At 35.3% G+C, this 16,736-nt stretch overlaps 1 protein-coding gene across 7 annotated transcripts in view; it reads left to right on the forward strand.

Moving 5' to 3' along the window:
- The window catches only part of NTRK2 (neurotrophic receptor tyrosine kinase 2), a 209,245-nt gene that overhangs the window by 82,252 nt on the left and 110,257 nt on the right, over positions 1 to 16,736 (forward strand). For 2 of the 7 annotated variants that reach the window (XM_035310591.1, XM_035310592.1), the window contains 2 exons: positions 9,145 to 9,213; positions 10,073 to 11,174. The exons of the other annotated variants lie outside the window; for them this stretch is intronic. In XM_035310591.1, coding sequence (XP_035166482.1) covers positions 9,145 to 9,213; positions 10,073 to 10,110 — 107 coding nt within the window. In that variant the 3' untranslated portion in view covers positions 10,111 to 11,174. Of the gene's footprint in view, positions 1 to 9,144; positions 9,214 to 10,072; positions 11,175 to 16,736 lie in introns of those variants that run through there. 7 annotated transcript variants of the gene reach the window in all.

Raw genomic sequence — 16,736 nt, forward strand, 5'->3', positions numbered from 1 at the left:
AAGGTGTACATAATGCCCACGTATTCATAAGTATTTTCTCCATACTCCCTCAAAAAAGTGGCCTCATCCATACTCTGTATTGTTAATAATTCTTGATCCATGCTTTGAACCATAGTGGGACATTGACCAGGAGAGTTCTAATTATCTTAGGCCAAAAAGGTGCTGTAACTAAAGGTAGATGAAATAATTGTGGCTAAAAAAGAAGATACACATTAAAAGAAGATTTTTGGCCTTTTCTTATTTTTTTTTTTATTATTATTTACAAACACAGATATGTCCTGAGCAAGTTTTTGGCTTGTAACTGCTGTTTGAATCTTTTCTTGTGTTGGCTCCCCATCTGAATTCACATGATTACTCTGTTCTAGTGGAGTCATTTGTGTTCTAATTTGTACCAGTCTTTCCATACAAAATTTATGCTAGAAATACCTCTTGGAGTGGTTTTCTTTGGTTGGGTAGCAGGACACAAGGCCTGGTCGACGTGCAGAAAGACTGACTTTGTTGCTGTTTCCACAGCTTGGAAAGTTAGGTTTATGGTGCATCAGTGGTAGCAGATAAATAGAATCCAAAAAAGATATATAGCACATATAGCACGCTGTGTAGCGGATATGGATGAGAAACTGAATAGCTCCAGTTGCAGGAAGAGAATATCAAAAAAGAAGACAGTCTTATTCACTTTCTTGCTAATAGACTCTGCTGGCAGTTAAGACAATAAGCAACTAAACAGTACCATTATAGATTAATGTCTAATTTATTTCATGTTAACTAAGTTTATAATTACACTGTGTCAGTTAGTAAAACTGTTTACTTTCTCCCATACAAAAGTGACTGAGTCTTCAGATGCAGCTTTTTTTGCTTTACTTTAGGTGCAATTATCCTGTTAAATACAGTAAGTATTTAATTCTGTCAGAAAGGTACCAGAGGTAGTATTTATAAATACAAAGAGTAGGAGCTTCCCTTTTTCCCCAGGACAATCTTGCAGTACCATTCTCCCCTTTGTTCTTTGCTGCATCCTGTGAAGAGTGCTCCTTTGAAAGGAGACCCATTTTTTGCAAATGTAAAACTGAGAACAGAACAAAGCAAACTAAGGACAAACAGGAGGAAGAACACATTATTTTCACTTTGGTTCCAAGCAACTGCTCTTCAGGAGACTCAGACTGCTTTATGTAGTACTGAGCTGTGCAGTGTTTTTCCTTTAAAATACTTTCCATCTTCATTGTCTGGGAGGAACCACCAGAACATTCACAGACAAGTGGTGTCCTAAAGTGTGATTCCAACTTAACGTGGTACCTGTGGAGACAGGAAAGTTCCTGTAGCATTAAGTGGTGCAGAACCTTAATGCATATGCTTGCAAAATGTGTACCAGACTTTGGGATGGCTTTTCTGGGCTATAAATACAGACTGTGAGGTTCACAAGGAACTGTCCTATGTGTCATCCTGCTCTGCCCTCAAAGTCCCTGTGACGCTTGGAGGAGGACAAATGCGCATAAGGTTCAGTGGAAGACAACTGTCAGTTTGTCTCTTCCCTGACCTGTAGCATAAGGATTTGTGATAAGAGTTAAGGATATTTGTTTTTTCCTTGTGGGAACTGTCTTCATTTTTCTAATAGGAGAGGATCTGTGGGGTGAAATACTTGAACCAAAGTTGTATCAAAGTGTGGCAGTAATCTCGTGCCCCAAGGCCTTCAGGTCTGCAAAAGAAGAAGGAAGAAAAGATGCACAGAAATGAAGTAGAAGTGTTCGTGAAGTAAAACAATGACTAGGCTAGCTAGAATTTGTCTCTTGGCTGTTTGCTCTCAGTCCATTATCCTAATCATTGACCGTGCTACTTCTCAATAGCATTTGCACAGATCAGATTTTATAAGGAAGATCATTAACTGCCACATGGAAGTTCTTGAATGGTAATAAATGTAAGGAGAGATAGCTGAGATTAATGGAGTAAAAGAAAGAGAACTGTTTTACTAGATGCAGCCAGTGATTAGCATATATGTCTTGTAAGAAGCATTCAAACTTCACAGTCTCAAGCTAAAATGTCATAGAAAGGAAACTGGAGAATTGTTCAATAACAACTATGAGGCCTGTAATGATCAAGGAAGTATAGAAGTATTGTAAGTTGAAATTATTGTAAGTAAAATAATCACACTATAAATGAATATACATGATACAGTTCCATAACTCTTACTGTACTAAAATAAACAACATTTTCCCCTTATTCTATATATAACCTGCCCTGCCAGTTTAAGTCAAAAGACTGTGTAGTGAAAATGTGGAATATCTATTTAGCCTTGGAATTATACAAACTTAAGCGATGGTGGAGTTGGCTTCAATATTCAGGTAGAGTCAGACAGAATGGTTTTGAAGTTGACTGATTTGACTGATTCTGTTTTTCAAAGGGGTAAGACATCATTATACTGTGTCCTTCATGTTCTCTGATCTTTTTTTTTTTTTTTTTTTGTCAAAAAATGGATCTATATAGTAGCATTTCTGTATTTTATATTCATACCAATGAGTGTATTAAACAGAAATGCAGGGGATGTCATAACATAAACAGCCTTTTTTCTTAACAGCTTTGACTTTTCAAGTACCTGCAGAAAGCTTGGAGAAAATGTTCCTAGATGTATTGATTGATCTCTCAGGCATGCAGTGTTTCATGCAAATGAAGTGTAAAATAACCTGCAGACATCTATGTTTTTAAATGTATGCAGATAGTAATTGTTACGCCCTTTCCTAAGAAGTGAGTTTCTATTAATGTGCATTTTCTGAGGTTCTATGGGGAGCTGCTGTTTCTGTAGTGTTTTTGAATCTGAATGGTTGCTTATTTACATTCTTTCTTTTTACTTTAAGCTGCACTTGAATTAAAAGCTGAGCAAAATAAATGCACTAACTAGCTCTGAGCACTGGTGTTTTGAGTCTCAGGTTTTAATGTCCTTGACTGTCATTAATCAATAGCAAGCAAAGCAACCACAGCATCAGAAGCAGAGATGTAAAAGGAGATGCCTGTTAGATATTGTGCTGGAAGACATAACGGTAATGATTCTCTTTGAGAAAGATGCAATATTTTCTTCTTAAGAGAGCTGACTGCAAAAGTTTCATTTTCTACTGGCTTCTTGGAAAATAAGCACACCTTCCAATGTATCATACAAGGAAATAAAATAAAAATTCCAAATCAGACAAAGGGAAAAACAGATTAAAATATTAACTGATCTTTGTTGGCAATGTAGGAGAATCTTAGCCCCAAATATTTTTGGCCTCTAAAATTTGGAGTAGACAGGTCAAGTTTAACTATCTCTTGGTCCTAACTCATTTCACACAGAACAGCTTTATAGGGTCCTTTAGTAAAGTACATATAATTCTTTTTGACCCCCTTACTCATTTTATGAACTTGTAGATCAATGAAACAAACCATTAAGTAGATTGAATGCTGCCTACAACACTAATGTTAATGGATCCAATTTTATTAAGCCCATTTAAAAATCTTATACAGGTGACAGCATCCATAAAATGACAAACTATGTATCCTTACCTGCAGAGCATAAATTTAAACATTAGAGAAAAGCTAGTGATAGCGGAAAAGAAATCTTTTCATAACATTGTAGTAATCTGAAGAATTACAAAGGAGAGCAAACACTCTTTAAGTTTTGGTTTACTATAAATAATCCTGATGTTATTATGATGTATTGTTATATTGGTGAGGCCGCACCTCAAGTATTGTGTTCAGTTTTGGGCCACTCACTACAAGAAGGACATGGAGGTGCTTGAGCAAGTCCAGAGAAGGGCAACAAAGCTGATGAGGGGTCTGGACAACAAGTCTTATGAGAAGCAGCTGAGGGAGCTGGGATTGTTCAGCCTGGAGAAGAGGAGGCCTGGAGAAGGGTGACCTTCTTGCTCTCTGCAGGTACCTTAAAGGAGGCTGTAGCGAGGTGGGGGTTTGGTCTATTCTCCAGTGTGCCTGGTGACAGGATGAGGGGGGAATGGGCTAAAGTTGTGCCAGGGGAGGTTTAGGTTGGATATTAGGAAGAACTTCTTTACTGAAAGGGTTGTTAGGCATTGGAATAGGCTGCACAGGGAAGTGGTTGAGTCAACATCCCTGGAGGTCTTTAAAAGGCGTTTAGTTGTAGAGCTGAGTGATACGGTTTAGTGGAGGACTTGTTAGTGTTAGGTCAGAGGTTGGACTAGGTGGTCTTGGAGGTCTCTTCCAAACTAGGTGATTCTGTGATTGTTGCGCACTGACTTTCTATTTTTTGTAAGCAGACAGAGTAAGAGCATCAAGACTCTTTATCTTGATGTACAATTTCATGGGGTAGGTTGGTTAATCTCTTCTGGTCCTAGTTATTCCAATTATTAAGTAAAATAAGTCACTGGAAAATATTATCTGGAAAAAAAGTACTAATGTGAAATTGAGATCCACATTTTCTGGAATTCCTGGTCCTCTAGTAAGTTAGAGTGTGTCCCTCCCTGTATGTTTAGCTTTTGGTTTTCCTTTGTTTGTCTTCTATTCATGCTTTTATCTTTAGGTGAAAAGAATAATAGATAAGTACATCGTTACAGCTCTTAATGATGTAAATGAAAAGTACTATTTTAGTGTCTCATGGAGTAAAAGCGGTATTTAGAAATAAAGAAAAAGTTGTGTTATATGTTTATGTTACAGCTGTTCTCTGAAACACAAGGTAGTTCTGAGCATAGTGCATACAAAATTCTGAAGGAAAAGTATGGATTTCTTCAAAGAATTTTATCTTCTGCTGCTGAGTAGGCATTGCTCTAATGAGGCAAGACTATTCTTTGTGCAATAAACATTCTACAGAAACCTCTCCAGGAGGCTTTCCTTGTTTCGAATAAAAATGAGGTGATATTTTGTCCTCATTTTGCCACTGCATTAGCTTTCACTGCTCTTTGAAGCAGTGGCTCAGATCCAAGAAAGAAAATAAAACTAGGAATTAATTATTTCATTTAATTTTCTATTTGAAATCAGAAACTGACAAACTTGATAAGAAAACCTTTTTAGGTAATCCAGCTACATCCTCTCTTTACTTTCTTATTTCCACTCAGCAATTTGAGTTTTATCCCTATAAATCAGTGTTCATTTTAAAAGACCAGAGATATATGCCATGTTATTCTTGATTGTCTCCAAGATGGGAAAAGTAAAAGTAATAGATTTATTTTATTATTATTTTTTATTTATTTTTTTTCCCAAAATACTGTTTGGATCAAAGCCTTGGGTAACATTCTGCTTAGGATAAACCATATGTACTTGGTGAAGAGAGTAAGTGTAACAAGACAGAGGAACTTTTAATTGAACAACTTCTATTTTGATTGTGCCTTCCCTTGAGCACCTGGGTTTATATATGTGATCTCTGAACTTATGCAACTCCATATATTTATAGGGATATTTGGAAAGCGGGATATGAGTAAAGGAAACTTGGTTTCAAATTCAGTTAAGTCATCATTACAGGAAACCTTTATTTACTCTGGCAGAGTTTAGATCAGGTTTGTAATGATCAAGAAAGTTTGCCTGCAGACCTCCCATCTACGTACAGCTCATCAGAATGTATCTTTTCGTATCCAATTAGAGTACAAAGAATCTCAAGCAACTAAAATTTATACTATTGCTTTGTGGAAAAAATCAAAAAAGACCATATCATGACATTTTTCTTTCCAACTGATGTAGGTGAAGGCTTGTAGAGAACATGACCTGTGACAAGGAACTTGATCATGGTTTTTCAGGGCAGGCAGAAATTGAACTGATGGATGTGTGACTATCTTCATAACAGTGATATTCCCAAATTTGACTGTGAAATGCATTAGATATTTTGATGCTATTAACTGATTAAATTGTGTGTTTGTTAAAGGAAGAAGTGACTTCTTTGCATATAAAAAGAATAGTGTTTATGACTGGCTCTTCTTTCAGAATGAGTTGAGTATGTATAAATATATGGCTTTTTTGCTGTTACGCTTTTCTTTTTGTGAATCATGTGATTTTTAGTATGATGAATAGAAAAGCTAAAACCAAATGGTCTTAAAGGCATTTTATCTAGCTCTCAATGAGAGTAAACTCTTAGGAAGTTACAGATCAGCTAGCATCTGAGTGACATATTTCCAAAGCTCATGAGATAGTTGGATGTGGTACTTCCAGAAAGCAAACTGTGAGATAAAAACTATATTAAGAAATCCTAATTGTTGGCTTAGCTGGATCTATATTAATAACATAAATCATGTTACCCTTTATTTAGCACATGCTTTTTGGGGGAGAGCAATTAAATTTTGTGTCCTCAAAATAGTACATTGCAAAATCACTGTTTGTTTTAAGACTAATAATGAATAAAAATTTGTTTTAAGACTAATAATGAATTCAGAACTCTCTGAATGATAAAATATTGAACTAAAGTATCAGTGTGTTATCGTTTAAACTACTTTGTATTTTCTTTATAATGTTCAAGACATTTGCATCTGAGAGAGACAGATACATAATGTTCTCTTAAAAGATGAAGGAAGTTCTGTCATTCTTTGTACAGGGAAGATGGATAGCTTTTTCTCTTTTCCACTTTTATTTTGATTTTTTTTTTTTTTATTATTATTCTGTGTACTTTCCTCTGCAAGTCTGAGTGGCAGCTTACATAACAGCAGTGTTTTTTAACACTAATATTAAACTCAGAATCCAGTGCCCCAGCAGCAATGCAAGCCAAAATCAGGCTTTGCCTCAACCTGTCTAACAGACTCCTTTGAACTCTGAGAAGCCAGATGAGAGGCTGGCAGTTAGGACACAGCAAACCATCTTCTAAATACGCATTGCCCATAATATTTTGCTTCTATTAGCTCAATTACTCCAAATAGTCAGAGAGCTAGTATACAAATTAAGTCCATATTGCCTGCTGCTTAATGGATTTGTAGCTTTTTTACTTTCCCTGGAACCATTTTTGAAGCACTCCTGTTCAATTTCCATGATTTTTCTTTTGTTGTTGCTTTTCCCCAATCCTTTTTCTTTGCTCCGTTTCACTTGTATCCTTCCAGAGCCATTACCCCAACCCCCAGATTCTGCATTTCTGTATTCTTTTCTTTCTTACATACTTCACCTCTTTGCTTTCTGTCCTTTAGTGGATTAAGTCAATACTGTTTCCTTTTCATTCCTCTTCCTCTTCCCCCTCCCCTTTCCCTTTCCTTTATTTTTGTTTCTACACCAAAATGAAAGCCTGAAACTTTAGTTCAGTTTCCTTAGACTGTTTCATTACACCCTAAAGAAGATTTTTTTTTTTTTTTGGTCAGGGACAGGGAACATGTAAGAAACATGAAAGAAATAGAAGAGCCGGATATATAAAATTGGAACAATATTTTTGTTTTTAGAAGGTTGTGGTTGGGGCACTCAGGAGGAATTCAACTGGTCTCCAAGATCTTGGACACATGTCCTAGCCACTAGACATTTAGAACAAGTGTGGCAACTGTGTGTGTTTGTAAATTTTGCCTTGGTTTCCATTGGAGAACATTCATTACATTTGACTTGAAGTGGAGTTTGACTACCTTTATGTAAATTAATAAGCCCATGTAAAAAGTTGTTCTAGTTTTACTGGTTCTGGCTTGGAAAAAATAAGTTATTGCTATGTGGAATGTCCTGTTACTTTTGAGTCTATGTTAGGATAGACTCAAAATAGAATAGTAGATAGTAGGTGTTTGTTCACATGAACACTTTGAGTCAGATTTGTAGACTGAGGCATGAATGTATGAATCCTTTCTTTCCTTTAAGTGTATTTCTTGTTATTAATCCTCCTCATGCCTTCAACAGGACTTGTAGTACTCCCTTGTGGCCTTGTTGACTCTTGCAGACTGCTCAGGACCTAGGTCTGACTCTCATTCCATAATGGTTGTTTTCAACATCACTGATGACTAGAAGAGTTACTAATATAGAGATGCAGTTAAGGATATAAATGGACTTTTTGCCTACCTGTGTTTTGCATAATGTTGTGTACTTAGTAATAGTTCATCGATTAAGAGCTTCTCGAATGAAAATTCAGAAGTGAAATTAAAAACAACAATCTGATTTCACTGTGATTGCACCAGACCAGGTAAGGAACAAACTAAAAGTCCAGAAAGTTTTCAACTGCGATGATTTGCCTTGGTGTCAAAAGTATGGTGTAGATATGTGTGCTTATGTAAATACATATTTTTGTCCTTTGACTTAGTTTTCAAGAATGTACACAGTCTCACAGATTTAGGAAACCAACGTTCCACATAGGAGAATTCTTCAAGGCCTAAGAACTTTGAAGGGAAGGTAGCAGCCATGCAGTAGCTTTCAATGCTATACTGCCAAAATCGTGATGATACACTTTTTCCCTCTAATCCTGAACTTCATACCTTCTTGAGAAAAATGCCATGGCCATAACTATACTGCCAAAATCGTGATGATACACTTTTTCCCTCTAATCCTGAACTTCATACCTTCTTGAGAAAAATGCCATGGCCATAACTACATAGTGACTTAGTAAATATACTTCAGAAAAGACCACAAAAAATGGCCACCTTTGTACAACCTCTAGAGATAGATCCTCAATCTTCCTCAAACTCTGTTAGACTGAGTTTTCCACTTGTATATGCTATGCAGGTCAACTTTGCAGGTGTGCAATTTTCTTGACGACATAGTAGACTTTTATTGTATTTATGTTACTTAGCCAGGCCTCTTTGTTTTTTGTTGATTACTTAAACTGAATCTTATCAATTGTCAGAGAAAAGGAATTTTGACACACTGTTTTGGAAATGTGCAGTGGCTCAAAACTAGCATGTTCGGCTTCTGAATGTGCCATTACCTACTTCCAGGGTGAAAGTATTAGGAGCGCCTCAAGGTTAAAACAAGCAAGAAATGCAATGTAAATGAGTTAGTCATTGTTACATAATTACTAACAGTCAAATTCAACTTCTCTTGAAACTGATAGCAAACGTCATATTGACTTGAGGCAAATCAAGATCTGGCCCTGAATTCTTAAATTGCTGTGGGATATATTTAAGCTTTCAATTCTTTATAAATACTGAGAATTTACTAAAATAAGGTAAACCAACCAACCAAACAAACAAAAAAGCACAAGCACAATATATATATATATATAATGGAGTTTACATTTGCAAGATTATAGTACAACTCACATGTTTTTTTTTCAAATGTCATTAGAACAAGTAATGGTGACTGTGAACAATGATGTACATAATAACTCAACTGCATCAGATAACAACAGACTGGGTAAGACAATGCTGCTCCAGGAAGTATTTATGTTATAGAGTCAGATAGTTTTATTTCACACAGGGCCAAACACAATTTTCTTTAAGGTTCTTAACCTTATATGGTAAGGTAATGTCTGGGGGTTAGGTGCATATGGTTTTTCCTTCATCTAAATTAGAATGTGACCGAAGAGATTTTGCACTTCAATGTGCCATTCAATTTAGGTGTTGATTTTTAAATTCCTGTTATTCAAAGACAACAGATTATAAGACAACTAAATAATATTTCCCCCAGTTCAGCTTTTTCTTCAGCCATTATAGAGCTATTTGATGTCATTAAGAGCAGGAACCTGTTTGGAGCAGGCAGAGAAAATTAACTGCATGACCTAAAGTATGAAACAAAGATTACAGAGTAACCTTGTAGTTCACTTACAGTAAGTCTGTGGAATTGCTGTGTTCTTCACTTGGTTGATGGACCAGGCCAAAGACAGAGAACTTAATTGTGCACCCAGGCTTGTTCACTATAGGCCTTTGTGCAAAGTACTTTTATCTGCCCATGGAAATTACAGCCCTTGGTTGAAGAATGCTAGATTGATTATATTACAGTTGGATAAGAACATTTGAAAGTGTTAAAGACAAATGGGTAACATGCCTTATGCATTTTGAATTAATGAACAAAATCCTTGGCCACAAGATAGTGCTAATGTCATTTTCTTACATTCATGAACCCTTTTTATTTGACATTTTATATATGCTTTAAATGCATTTTGTGTTTATGTACTTGATTGTCAAGTTTTCATTTGTGTTTGGACTTTTGTATTATTTTTTCTTTGACTTTTTCTCATAGCATGATTTCTCATATTTTATTTTGTTTCTTTTAGGTTTTGTTTTATTTCATAAGATCCCACTGGATGGGTAAATGAAATAAGGAAAAGATGAGAGAGGGGCTGTTGAGCTTGTTGTGGAAGCTGTATGCTGCACACTAGGGAGTGGACAGTGTTCTTGCGCAGTGAAGTGCCACCTCCCTTGGACTTCTCTTTTAGACATTGGTTGTGTTTGGAGAATTCTAGAAGTACATTCAAGTCAGTAGCTGTTTTTGCAAGAGCGGGGTGAAGCCAAGCCCTGAGGCAGCTATAAAACGCAAGAAAGTCCAGAAATAAGCTATCACACTCTTTCCTATTGCCTTGTTCTTGCTGTGTCTTCAAAATGACATTGAGATAAAATTACATTACGTTGTGTCCTATGTCCATTTTTTTCTGTTTGAACTTAACTGGAAAGATGTTGTTTTTATAAATAATATTTATCAAAGGTGAACTGCAAAGTTGCATTTATTTTATTGCATAAATGGCTTGTAAAACTCTTCCACAAACAATTTAAGTGTGTAAATCTGTTGATTTCAATGGGAATACTGACAGGATATGGCCTTAAATGCTAAAGCACTAAATTGCAGAATTGGCCATATAAATTATATTTATGCATGTGGTTCCACTGACTTTACCAGGAAGAGACAGAGTATAAGCATAATCTATACGGATTAAGGAGGCAATTCTGCTCATCAATGCTTTTTTGTTTTGAAAAAGTGCCATTGATTACACATTCAGATAGGCCATGATTATGCAATGTAGTCCTTAAATCTGGGCAAGTGTAAGTCTTTAGTAGACTGGAATGCTGATTCTGAACCAAGAGCAAGAATAGCAACACTATACAGTTGGTCTTTGAGATTGTATACTTAGAGGTACCTTTAATTGTTCAGTATACTGTCCTCTGAGGAGAGTTTACTAGAATGAGAAAAACTAGTGAAGGTACAAGCATTTTGCAAGAACAGAGATGCATTTGAGAGTAGTGGTAGACACTCATTTTCATACTATTTACTTATGAAGTCCTGAGTATATAACTTGATCTTTTCAGTTTAAGGAATCATTATAAGAAAGGTGAAGTTTCTGTTTTATATTATCTGAAAGTTTGTTATGAAAACAAACAGCAAAAGACTGAGATAGATAGATGCATATATTTCTATGAATTTTGATTTCATTACATTTCACAGCTTTTCATTTTAATTCCTTAAAACTAACAACAAAACATGAGATGATATTTTGTCTCTTCTGTCTGATCTTTTTTTTATTATTATTTCTTTTTTTTTTTTTTCTTTTTTTGTTTTTCCTGTGGGTGGGTTTACTTTTTAATTTCAGCCATTTTCACTCTTCCATTGAAACACTGTTGTCAACGTCAATGGCTTTCTAAAGCATACACTATCCCTTTCTTTCTGAAATAGTGTATATTTTATCTTTTTTATCTTATCTTTTTTTTTTTTTTTTTTTTTCCTGGTGTTGACCCTTTTGTTCTTTCTCATTATACTTACTCTCTTTTTGCCTTTTAAGACTCAGTCCTTTGAGTATTTTCTTATGTTTTCATCCGTCTCTCTCATCCAAGTTCTTTCTTCCTGCTGTGGTCAAATTTTTGAAATAATGTCATTAATCAAGAAATATGTCCACATTTGCATTCTTCTGGGTCTATATGTATTGAGACACTTTCTTTCACTTGTCATTGGCTATGGAAGGGGAGCTGCAGTTGCTGTTTTTTTTTTTTTTTTTAGTTTTTGTTTTTTTCCTTCTCCAAAATCTGTCACTAAGATGTGTTCTTCTCCCCACATTAAAGAAAATGGTAGAGCTGGAAGTCTACTGATGACCTAGGAATAGCGTCTTTGTCACCCTGCACATACCAAGGTGATCTGGGAAGCGATAGCAGCTATTAAAGATATCCATCATACTCCCTGTTTGAAGTTAGATGTCAACAAGTGTTCTGCTGTTCCTCAGAAAAAAAAATATCTGGAATATCTGTTTTTTTTTTTTTGTTTTTTTTTTTTTTATTTCTTACATCTATGTGGAAATAATCTTAGTTTAGGGACATACCTTCTATTTAGATACTGATTCTCCTTTAACTTTCTTTTAATTATTTTATTCTCAAATTTCTTGCTTACCCGGGGATCTCTCTCTCTTTTGAAATAACAACCAATGCAATTGAGATGAATGTAAACCAACAGAGAATCATTTAGATCAGCATTTTTTGAACTAAAGTCAGTGGAGTTACATCAGATATAAATTGGATCATAAACAGAGCTTCACCCAGTAGCACAGATTCCAGTCTTAACTTATGTGGGAAAGTCAGCTTATTTGAGTTATGTATTCACAATTTATTGCCAAATAATGAGGTGAGAATCTGATCCTTTTTCTTTTGGCAGAGAAAAGAGAGTTGGAATTTAGCAGATAATTTTTGAAATATTTCATTTTAAAAGGTAGTTCTTTCTGATTCATAATATTTATATGCATAAATGTGCACAGTTATTGTTACATATTTTTGTTGTAACTTATTTTGTAGCACTTTGCAGTTCATCTTTATGATATAGGAGTAGTTGTGACCTTCAAGTATTTCAGCATGTACTGACACAATATGTTGGATTTTATGTAATCATGGAGGTAACTTTAATAAACCACAACTGATTTATGCACCAGTGAAATATATATTTATATATATTGTAGAATATCCTTCTTACATATTTTGTATTATATCTTTTATATTAGCCACTCAGTGCACTATTACTCGATGCAGATATTCACAGAACCTTATGAATTACAGCACATGATTTGTTACTAATTGTGTCTTAATACAGATGTTTAATGCTTGATGGAAAAAGACTGTGTTCCTAAAATTGTTTATTTTCAGTGTGTGGACAGAGTGCCTTGAAGTTAAGGGAGCTAAATTTCTATATTGGAAATTATAGTACCCACTAGCTCCTGTTTTTCAGCTTGATTGTAAGTGACGTTGCTTGTAACTGTTGAGATTCTGATCTGCTCAAATGGTGTTAGTTTACAAAGGGCTCAGTTAATTATGAATTCCTGACCTCCTTAAAATAAAGTGAGACTCAAACTAAGAATCATGCAGGAACCATTAACATGGTAAAATTGCTGATCATTGAAGATTTGATACTAAAAACTTTTATATTGTTTCACTGAGCAATAAAAAAGGCTATGAAATGTTTAAAGGCAGAGTTTCTATTTTTTTCAATGTGCCAGACATGAAACTAAAATAAAAACATATTTCTAATGTTCTGCTAGAAGGGATCTGTGCTCAATTTTACTTCAAAATGATGTTTAATATATTCAGAGAAATACTGAGATAAGCTGTGGAGGAGTTTGATGGGCAGATTAGTTGGGATACAGGAGAGGAAGGAGTCCTAGGGGTGAGTTTTGGTGTGGGGCAGGGCATGTAACCAAGGCTGTTAAATAAACCCATTCCTGTTAACTCTGGGGGAAGTGCCAGGTCTATACTGCACATGAGTGCATTGTTCCAAGGTGGAGCCTGGGGTCTGTAATCTATTTGCTGTAGTTACCTGTCACGTCAAGTGGGGTGAGGGACCTCAGGATGGCTGTTCCTGCAGAAAAGTGCTCGGGGACCATGTCCTTTATTGATGGGAGTTATGGAGTTTGCTGTGGCACATTTGTAATGTGTTTGGGTAGCAAGGCACTCCCCAGCCTTTCCACTGCCTTTGATTACCAGCTTGATCTATCCCACAGAGCACTGAAGAGAGCCATTCATTTCAGCAGGAGCAAGATCCTTGGGGGCAGCAGACAATGCCAAAAAAATATGTGGACAACTAGTTGGAAACAATTCTACTTCAAATAGCTCTCACAGGAATTGCTCTTTCTTTTTTGACTGTGGGCTGAAGCACTCAAAATCCACTTCTTTTCTATGGTGCAGACACTCCCCTAATCACCTTTCTTCAATGATTAAAAGACTTAACGGAAGTCTGCCATATAGGAATGACCAATGCACTTCTACTGGCTGTCTTGACAACACTATTCATACAAAGGTCCTGTTTCTGTGACCTGGCTGTCCATGACATGCTGACTGTTAATCATCAGCATGAAGGACAGAACTTCTTATGCAGCTGTTTGAATTTTTGAAGATGTTCAAGTGGTTTGTAAAGCTGGAAGTCATTATCAGACAAATAGAAGAAGCATCCCTTCTGACATCTTTTTAATTCAGCTCTTCTTTACCTGTTGCATATTTAACATTTGCAATCACTCTTGAATTGGGCAAGTAAATTTTATGTTCATTTTCCTTTCAAAAGGAAACCCCCAAATTTTACCTGAACGTATTTAGTACTTTCTTCTTCCTCGTTGTACTCTCTGGTTTCTTCTCTTCTTTAAAATTTTCAGCTGCAAAGTTCTCTCTTTCTTTCTCTTCTCTTTTTGAGAGACTTGAACATCTTTCCTCTTGATGTGCTGTAAAGTCTCTTCTCCTTACAGTATAAATGTGCAGGGTCTTTGAATACCCTTTTGAAGGGTTTTGCCATCTTAATGTGATGGTGTAAAGTAGTCTAGATTATAATGTAAGCCCACATTGTGTCATATTTTGTCATCTGATCTCTACAGCAGAAGTTCATGGATGGATGGATGTATTGAGAACTATAAATGGTAGGCAGCACAGAGAATATTGGTACTGTGTGTTTGACGTTTCACTGCCCATTTCATTGTCCCACTTTCATGGAAATGTGTATGTCCAAGGTTTTGAAGCTGGCTTTCATTTGTTATGTGTTTCTTTTGTACATACAAATTAAATGAGGTATTAAAATAGCAAATGATTTATTAATTGGAAATAAATATAGTTATTTAATTCCACAAGCATGTAAATTATTTGACTGGACTTTTAAAAGAGGTTACTGCTTTTTAATCAAACCTCAACATTAACTGGAAGTTATTCAAATTTTATATTAGAAATCAATTTGAGAAATTGAGCTATTAATAAAAAAAGATAGATTTAAAGAATCCACATTATGGTGTGTATTATTTTGATGAGGAGATGCCATTATCCTTCAAATTTTAGTAGCATGCTTACATGATTAGTTGTATTTTTGCAGCTGCAAGGAGTGTGGTGGATAAGCACATGTGCCCTGGTTTGGAGGAGAGATGCAGGCAGTTTAGAGCCAAACTGCTTTCACTTTGAAGAGGGCAATTTTCCTGTAGTCCCTAGAGACAGCAACTCACAGCAGCGTTACTGAGCAGATTAGGCTTAATATAGGAGGAGACTTCCCTTGTTGCATATACATTTTCACTGTAACTTCTTTTACTTGGCTGGAATAACAAGAGCTACCATGTAGGATTTCAGGGAACTATCTGATATTCAAGAAAGTAAAGGGTGAGGTTGTGGCTTTCTGCTCATGGTTTTGATTTTTCACTGATGTAAGCAGTGTCTGCCTCACTCCCCAGGCATGTCCATAAAACAGGAAAAAAAATCTTTATTTTTTTACTGATTTTTTTTGAACACAGCTATTTCATTGATATTACTAGATTTACTAGTGTGAGAGCAAAAATGAGCTGCTGTGCTGCTGAAATCAAAGGCTTTGGCAAACACATTTGAAATGTCTTCTGCTGTCATTCAGAGCTCTTCATTGGCTGTTTCTTAGGATTAGCTTATATTTAAAAATAGGAAGAGAGTTATTCAGTTGTTATCAAAGTATAAAATTAATATATATATATATTCCAAAAGATAGCACAAAAATGACTTCTACTGTTACAGAATCCTAAAAAAAATAAAAAATAAAAATAAATAGTTTGCTGTAATCCATAAGCAAGCTGTAAATCTTTGCTCTCTCTCTCTCTTTTCCCCCCCTAATTCTTCACAGTGAAACTGTTTTCTATTTCTTGTAAATAACAGACAATCATTGGTTTTATTTCCAACTACTACCATAACAATTTGGACAATCTATACTTAAAACAGTATACTTGATGAACTTATTTTTAACAGGACAATAAAATTTTATAATTCAATATCATTGTGTCTTTCACTCTCTGTAAAGTGCTCACTTCTAGTATTTCAGTAGTCATTTTGCCGCATATTTGAAAAATATGTGAATCTTGGAATTCCTCACCTGTTTTTATAAAAGTGCTTATAGTTGTTCTTCTTTTCTTTTTTTTTTTTTTTTTTTTTTTTTTTTTTTTCCTGATGCATAGAAAGACTGATCTCATTAATTGTTTTTATGGCATCTTGAATGGTTACCCTATTTAAAAATCAATCTTCTCTCCCTTTCTGCCCCTCTCCCCACAAAACTAAACAAAACAAAACAAACTGTGAGAGATAATTTTATTTCTATTTAATTGTATGTGTGTTTAACTTGTACATTCAGTCAGGCATGCTTTTATTCAGATCAAATGAGTACATATTCAGCTGCTGGCCATCAGACAGTAAGTTTTACATTTCAGGCCATTTCATCTACTCAGAACTTTAAGTAGAAAAAGTTGGGTGGTTGAATACTCAAGCATGACATGCTGATTTTCCAAACTATTTTGAGGAAACATCAATACTGTGATTTGAAGGGTGTGTTGTGCTTTGGAATTTCTGTTTTTTGGGCTAGACCATCTGGGTCTTTTAATGGACCTAATGAAACAGAGTACATAATTTAAGAATTGAACAGTTGAAACTGTTATGTCACAGTTTCAGCCTGAGTTTTATTCTTTCTTTCTTTCTTTCTTTCTTTCTTTCTTTCTT

Source organism: Oxyura jamaicensis, chromosome Z (assembly GCF_011077185.1).
Source record: "Oxyura jamaicensis isolate SHBP4307 breed ruddy duck chromosome Z, BPBGC_Ojam_1.0, whole genome shotgun sequence".
Classification (NCBI taxonomy): Eukaryota; Metazoa; Chordata; class Aves; order Anseriformes; family Anatidae; genus Oxyura; species Oxyura jamaicensis.